The 7,562-nt window shown below is 35.5% G+C and overlaps 1 protein-coding gene across 1 annotated transcript; it reads right to left on the bottom strand.

The window, feature by feature from the left end:
* Positions 1–3,028: 3,028 nt before the first annotated feature.
* Positions 3,029–4,535, bottom strand: LOC149115111 (octopamine receptor beta-1R-like). Its single transcript, XM_089284704.1, has one exon. The coding sequence runs from the start codon at positions 4,161–4,163 to the stop codon at positions 3,267–3,269; it is 897 nt and encodes a 298-aa protein (XP_089140830.1). The 5' UTR covers positions 4,164–4,535; the 3' UTR covers positions 3,029–3,266.
* Between the last annotated feature and the right edge of the window lie 3,027 nt (positions 4,536–7,562).

Below are 7,562 nucleotides of genomic sequence, written 5' to 3'. Positions count from 1 at the left end.
AAGAATTTGATTTAAGAGAAAACCAACTTTCAGAAGCATACCTATTACCTTTGAGGGTTGCAAGCGAACCGTATTAACCATCTTTTCAATACAAAGTGTTAAACTACATCCTCTATACAAATGACCGTCTTTTTAAAATAGAATATGTATTAAATTCAAACTGCACCTTTTGTCAAGAGAGTCGAGAAATTATTCATCATATTCTATTTGAATGCTCTTTTTTCAAGTGTTTTTGGAGTATGGTGTCCTATTGCATATTAAATAGGCTTGGAAGTTGTGGGTGCCTCTCGATACGTGACATTATGATAGGTATTCTGAACGAGGGAATGGATTTGATTAACGATATAGTAATTCTAGGAAAAACAAATCTGTGGACCTGTAAGTGTAAAGGAATTAATCCCAACTTTAACTTGAAGGCCATTTCAAAAGAATTTTGGAAATCAAATATGGAACAGAAAAATACATAGCTTTTAAGGCAAATAAGATCCGCCAGTTTAAAAGGAAATGGGAAGTGTTCGAGGTATTTAATTTAAATTTAATTTAAATTGAATAATTATCAATAACTTTATAAGCAGAAAGATACATAGCTTTTAAGGCAAATAAGATCCGCCAGTTTAAAAGGAAATGGGAAGTGTTCGAGGTATTTAATTTAAATTTAATTTAAATTGAATAATTATCAATAACTTTATAAGCAGAAAGATACATAGCTTTTAAGGCAAATAAGATCCGCCAGTTTAAAAGGAAATGGGAAGTGTTCGAGGTATTTAATTTAAATTTAATTTAAATTAAATAATTATCAATAGCTTTATATGCAGCATTTCTTTCTTTTTTTCTTTTTTTTCATATGTTTTTAACTAAGTTATTACGCAAAAAAATTAATGTCCTGTAAATAGAGAAATATTGCAAAAAGGTTGTTTATTATCAAAAACAAAAATTGCTTTTAACATCTTTATAAATTCAGACCTAACAAAATTGGAAGTAAGATCAGTTTGAGTCATAAGTGTTGCTATGATTAAATAAATGTCTTGTTAAAAAAAAAAAAAATAAATAAAGAAATGAAAAAAAAAAGCGTGATACTGGAGTAAAAAAAGAGCTACCTAGAATGAAAATTGCTAGGCCTCTTGCTTCAAACGCACCCAAAGAAAAGCTAGTACAAAAAGATATAGAACAAATATGGTAGCATGCCTGTTGTGTGTGCTATTAACCTTCTTGTTCATGCCAATTAACGTTCTGCCCTTCTTGTGTCAATTCTCTCCATTTCTGAACAGGTTCTCTTTCCCGAAAACTTTCTTTTGGTTACTTTTAATAACAAAAATTAACGAACGCGCTCGATCATGAGCCAATTTGTGCCTCATGCTCGGGGCCAAGAGGGGAATATTGACACCCTCTTGTGGATCCATTAGTTTAATGGCGTCAACAATATCGGGTATATCGACATAAGTCGGTTTCGTAAATAAACCACCAACAACCGCGTAGCAATTTGAAGGCCGCGGTTGCTCGCGCCGTTTCTGTTTTTAGTGACTTTGTTCAACATCTCCTTTACGTCCACGTCGCATGTTTACACCGGTAGGGTATAAATGTTTAAATAGCTTCTACCTGCTGCCCTCTTGGGTTTAGGCATCCTTTCCCTTGAATGAAGATAAACTGTCGTTTTGCATAACATTTTCCCACATTTGAGACAATCATGTTTTGACTGTTTTTCGGTTTCTAACATCTTACAATGATATTTTTTATACGTGTGAACTGTATGACATTGCGTGAACGTTTTGCCGCAAGCTTCACAAAGATAATCCTTTAAAGACCAAACTCTTGGTGACTTTTTTTGTTGTCTGGTTATGAACCTCCCACTTTTTTTTATTTATTCATTTTTTTTATTTGCAATAACACAAGGGAAAACAATGCTTACTTACAACACTAGCTCTATTTACATTATATTGCTCCAAATTATTTACACTGTTTAAATTACAATATCTAAACGACTTACACTACTAACAAATACAGTGACGACAAGGGGCAAAAATAAAAAAAAGAAGAAAAATAGATGATTACAGAAAAATAGAGGATTACAGAAAAATAGATGATTACAGATTGAGGTTGTACTACTGAAACATAAAAAAACAAACCAAAGGCATGTGGTACATTAAAGGTAAAATGAGTTATGCATCTGACAGGAGATTAGAAATAGAATAATGGGTAGGAGATAGATACAGATAGGTATAGAATATATAAAATAATCTAAAATATTAATTAAATCCTCATATATCCGGTAAAAGGTTTCCATTTTTTTGTGTCTCCACTTTTTGTTTCTATTTCATATTGTGATTTTAGTGTGCATATAAAATGCGTAAGATTTGGATGATCATCTTTTGTTTTAGCGAGCCATATGTGATATCGTGCTAAGAGAAAGCAGTAATTTATAAGAAGCGCAAATTGAGAGATATCTGGCCTCAGACCCAAAGCAGTAATATTTGTCAAACCAATAATCTCTAGGAAGTAAATTTAAGTTTTTCAGCCAGCCAGTAAGTTTATTCCAAAAGTGAGATGTTTGGTGGCATGACCAAAAAAGATGAATTATGAACCTCCCACTTGCCGGAATGAAAAACAGAGAAGTCAATAAAGATGTAAACTGAAGATCCCTTTCTTTGGCGTGGCAAAGTATTCAATCAGCAGAATTTAAAAGTTTACCAGTCGAGAGTACCTTGAAGTTTCTGAACTTACTTTTAGTTATTAAAATTGATTTTAATTGCTTTAGTTGTTAGACTTGCTTCAATGCTTTGCTTTTGAATATTTTAGTGTGTCTCGTATCTTAGTTTTTTATATGACCGTTACATATTTGAGAATCTTTCTCTATTTTTACTTCTGAACACGTCGTCTTTTTATTCTGTAAATACTTATATAAGGGCCACTGGTTTTTTCAGTGATTACTGTTGTGTGCTACCTTCAATAAATAAAGTTGATTAATATTGTTATTGTTATTTTCTTCTAACAAAAGCTGAATCAATACACCAATTAAATGCACCCACATCAGTTTTGATCGAACGTTTCAGCTTTTCATTCCATGCTCACAGGAAAAGCTTTTACTACAATGTAGGGTGTCGAAAATTCAATAAAGACAATGCAGAGCAAATTTTACAAACGAATATCAATCTTTCTGCCAAAATTGCGTTTAACTGTAGTTCATTGCAAGGAAAAAAAAAAAAAAAAAAGAAAAAAAATGGCAAAATGTACAACAAAGTTCTATGCAGAGGTTAATCAAATTTTGCAATTTATAAGTGGGTATTAAACTCCTGGGGTTCGTTTTCCACTCGGAAGGAAACAGTTCTTATTTCAGATTTTTCCCCGCGCTTTTTCAAACACTTTTTAAAGGCATCTATAAATATTTTCATCCTAAAGCTGTATACGAATGGGTTCACCATAGAATTTGCCAAGTGGAGAGCACTAATTAACCACAAAAAAGTCGGAGGAAAACATTGGGAGCAGAATTCTCTGATGGCGTACACTACGAAACCAGGCAGCCAAAAGATAAGCGACACAGCGACAACTATGTAAAATGTCTTTGAAAGACGCAAGTTCTGGTCCCTCGTTGATCGGCTGTGGGGGACTTGTAATTCAGGAGTTGTAACGTACAGTCGCGAACGGATCGATAGGTAACTCGCACAGATAATAACCAAACAGAAGAAGAGTAACACATCACCAGTGGCAACGGCATAAACGGTATCCACTTTGGAGTGATATACAGTCAAAAAAGACAGTCCACCAATGCACAATCCAGCTACCCAGACGATAACGATGCTAAAAATGTAAGCTCGAGCGCTTGTCACGCGATGACGCAATGGTCGGAACACGGCGTAAACGCGTTCCAGAGAAATAAGAGCGAGAAACATCACTGAAACACACGACCCAAAGGCTTGAAACGCCCAGGAAGCACTCAGGGATCCGTTTTCAGTTCCCGGAAGTTTGTGCTTGACGAGGACTGCAACTTGCCCTACTCCTACAAGGAGATCGGCGACGGCCAGGTTGATTAGAAGAAGGCAAGTTCGTTTCAAGTGGAGTCTGGATTGAGTCTTGAAAACAAAAATGGTGAATACGTTGCCAATGATGATGACGGCTGCCTCGAGTGCGAAGATGACGATGAATACAATGGCGGCGGTTGCGTTTAACATGATATTGTCTTTTTTTTGGTATACTGCTGTTTTTGGTTTGATTTGAAGATCAAGAATTACTGTTCAACTTGACTCATAGATATCTGAGAGCGCATATAACAATGAGCGTGACGGAGCCTTCAACGGCAGTGCGAAAAGCGAAGAATATCAATGTCAATTAAGGAATCGCCTTCGATTTCAGTTAATGCTATATTTTGTTGTGATGATGCTCACTTAACTTCAAATGCAAATTGGAGGTTTGAATAAATGTGCATACCTAATATCTTGACGAGAAAGTAATTTTTGGTGTCACTTTGGAAAAAAAATCGATAGTAGGTTAACGGCCCTGTTTGTTTTGTTGAGAAATAGGCTACTTTTCCGGTAAAGGTTGGGTTTGTTTATTCTTCAACATGATAAGAAACAGAAATCGTTGTTAGTGTTAGTATTTGTAGAGTTTCAAATGAAAAGAAAGCCAGCTTTGGAGTGTGTAGGAAGATCTTAGATGCTATAGAATTGAACACGAAAAAAGTGGCCAATTTGACTGTCCTCATTGTTTTTCTTAGCACCACACGGGAACTTAATTTTAATTACAGCATTAGGCCAATATCGATATATTGAAATTGTAACTTGGCCTCGAGGCTTTGGGGAATAAGACAAAATAAATAAATTATTCATCCCTCAACCTCGATACGATTTCTTTTGTCTTATTCGGCTAAGCCTCGAAGGCAAGTAAGAATTTTAATATATCGAAATTGACCCAATGCTTACTCAGTGAAGTAATAGAGCTCTGAGCATAATAAAGTGATGAAAGAATCTTTCAGAGGAAGTAAGACAAAATATCTACACACCGCCTTAACCCGAAACGGGTGGAACACATTTAACATCAAGATGGTATTTACAATAAATCAATAATATATCAATGGAGTTCATAAATTTGACTCTGGCGTCATTTTCTCCTTTCTCCTCTCCTCCTTTTTCCTCTCATATCCACTGACTCTTCTCTCATTTACTTTCTCCATTGCGGTCTGTTTTTACTTTTAATTGCAATTGGTCTAGCACTTCTCCACAGCGGCAGCGTGCTTTTGCAAGCGTCCTCGTATCTAAGTTTAGATCGACCAATATGACGTGTTCCCTCAGTAAGTTCACCATAAAGTACTGTTACCACTGTTTCGTTATATTACTAATAGAGTGGAAACCAAACTTGGTGTGAACTTCAAACATCGTTTATTTGTTCACCATGATACGAGTTTGACTAGGAAAAAATGGCAAGCAAATAGAAAATGAATGCAACAATAATAAGTGAAGGAAGCTAGACAAAGGAAATAAGAAAACCATAACGAAAACGACTTACAGAAATTCCGCCAGAATGACAAAGTATGAATAGAACAGATCCTGGATACGCGCGATACAAAATTTGCTCCAACGGATTTGCTTAACTTTTTTATAAATAACGAAACCGTAGCTCTTAAATTGGTACAAGTATACGCGCGCAAAATGTAAACTATTTGTCCCGTAGGGATAGCGTGATTTTCATAGGGAACGAAAACAATAGGAAGTAACGCGAGAATGTTACAAGTACAACCTTGACGCGTGGCCAAGCCATCACAAAAAAGGAAGAAGGAAGAAAAAGGAAGAAAAAGAGGACATTAAATAAAGAAAAGCTGTAATTTAGCATGAAGATTACTTCATCGCAGAATCGTTTAGTCATCGCTGAAGCTTGTGTTTCATGTTTAAAGTCGTTTCCGCTCCCTTTCGTGTCCCCGAGCTCCGAGAGTTTTTTCTAAACATGAGCGGAATTGACTGAGCTTGATTGCAAAAATGAAATACGGCAGATGAGCATTTCGTGATATTGCTATCACGTCTACTAGATTACAGGATAGTGAGGACATCAATTCACGATTATATGAAGTCTTCAAAGTGCATGTATTTTGCCTAGGGCTTTTGCTCACACGTGGATGAAAGCTGAGAGAGGTATTTATGACTGTGATCATGAATCGGTCACAACAGTGCGGCCGGCGAGGTGAAAAAATTTTTACAAGTCAAGGTCAGGAAGTAAGGTCGTGTTTACCAGACGTGGCTCATAGGGTTTTTCTTGGCTAGAGAATTTGTTGGTTTTTCACTTGCTTTCTCTCCTTCTAGAGTCCAGGGTCAGCGTAAAGTAGCCTATTTCTGTATTGTATTTTTTTATGTACACATTGAAATTCTGGCGGTAACTCGCATGTTAAATTCGAAACCCGTGATTTACTTATTTTGTATTTTAAAATAAGCTCACTTCAAGGAAAAAAAAATACAAATTGCTTAATCTTTTAATTTCGTTGTTCTTCACACTTCATTTCTTCTGTATTCCATGCAGTTCGACCAGAGAGGGCATTTCTTCATGAATGGTATACAAGTCAGCATCCACGATCGAGTAAATATGCTCTAACATTTGGATAGACAAATTATCATATCCAAGAGACTGTGTAGATCTACTTTTTGCGAGCGAGATTTACTGTGCAATCATGTCAAACACAAGCCATGTCAAACAGGCATAGTGGCTGGTGATGCATGTATAATCTTATTTTTGTTCTAGAAACGAGTTATGTAAACAACTGGAATCAAAACTTGAAATAGATATAAATTGAACCTGTCAACAATTGTTTGAATATTTCTGCATTGCTAGTGAAATGAACACAATCAATTGCCAAGATAAGAATAAAATAGTGTGATTTCCGTTTCTAAGAAAGAAAACTGTTGTTATTTTTATTGTGTACATTACAATCTTCAATACCCGTTTTATATTTTATTGCATCGAGCTGAGGGGACTCCCTATGTTTTACTTAAGGTGCACTTTGTATCAGGCAGGAGGTATGACAAAAAGGCAGGGATTTTAAATATGCATTGCTAATTTATCCACGAAAAGAGAAGTAATGGATCTACTGTAGATATGTGAAAGCTTGAAGCTACATGTAAATGAAAGGGTAACCTTTTCTGGAAAAAAAAAAACACACTATACAAAAGGGAAAGTATAATGACCTTGGGGCATAGCATCCCTGTGTAAAACTTGTTTAGGTCCCTTCTACCTCCCCCTAGTCATAGTTACATGGAGAAAACTTATATAACTGTAAGTCAAAACATCCCCTTCACTTTGGGTTGAAATTCGAAAACAAACTTGAAATTTTTTGGTGCAAGATGTAACAGGGGATTTTATGGCAGCGTATCATTTTCAACCAAGCATTTTCAAGAAGCCCTCTCTGATAGGGATGCTGAAAACTGCTTGAAATGATTGTTATAATATTTGCAGAAATACTTTTCTCTCTATTCCCATTTACCAGCTACCTAAAATCAAATTGTTCATGTTTGCAATATCCTTTTTTTAAATTCAACTTTGCCTACTGGTATTTAAAATACTTATATACATAAAATTTGTATTATTAGGCA

Source organism: Orbicella faveolata, unplaced genomic scaffold (genome assembly GCF_042242905.1).
Source record: "Orbicella faveolata isolate gen_17 unplaced genomic scaffold, um_ofav_v1 contig_13, whole genome shotgun sequence".
In the NCBI taxonomy this organism is placed as follows: domain Eukaryota; kingdom Metazoa; phylum Cnidaria; class Anthozoa; order Scleractinia; family Merulinidae; genus Orbicella; species Orbicella faveolata.
Note: the sequence above shows the minus strand (reverse complement) of the source record. Positions and strands in the feature narration are given on the sequence as shown.

What these genes read in the sequence shown, in the direction of transcription:
- LOC149115111 (XM_089284704.1), bottom strand. Translation starts at nt 4,163, where the DNA reads ATGTTAAACGCAACCGCCGCCATTGTATTCATCGTCATCTTCGCACTC.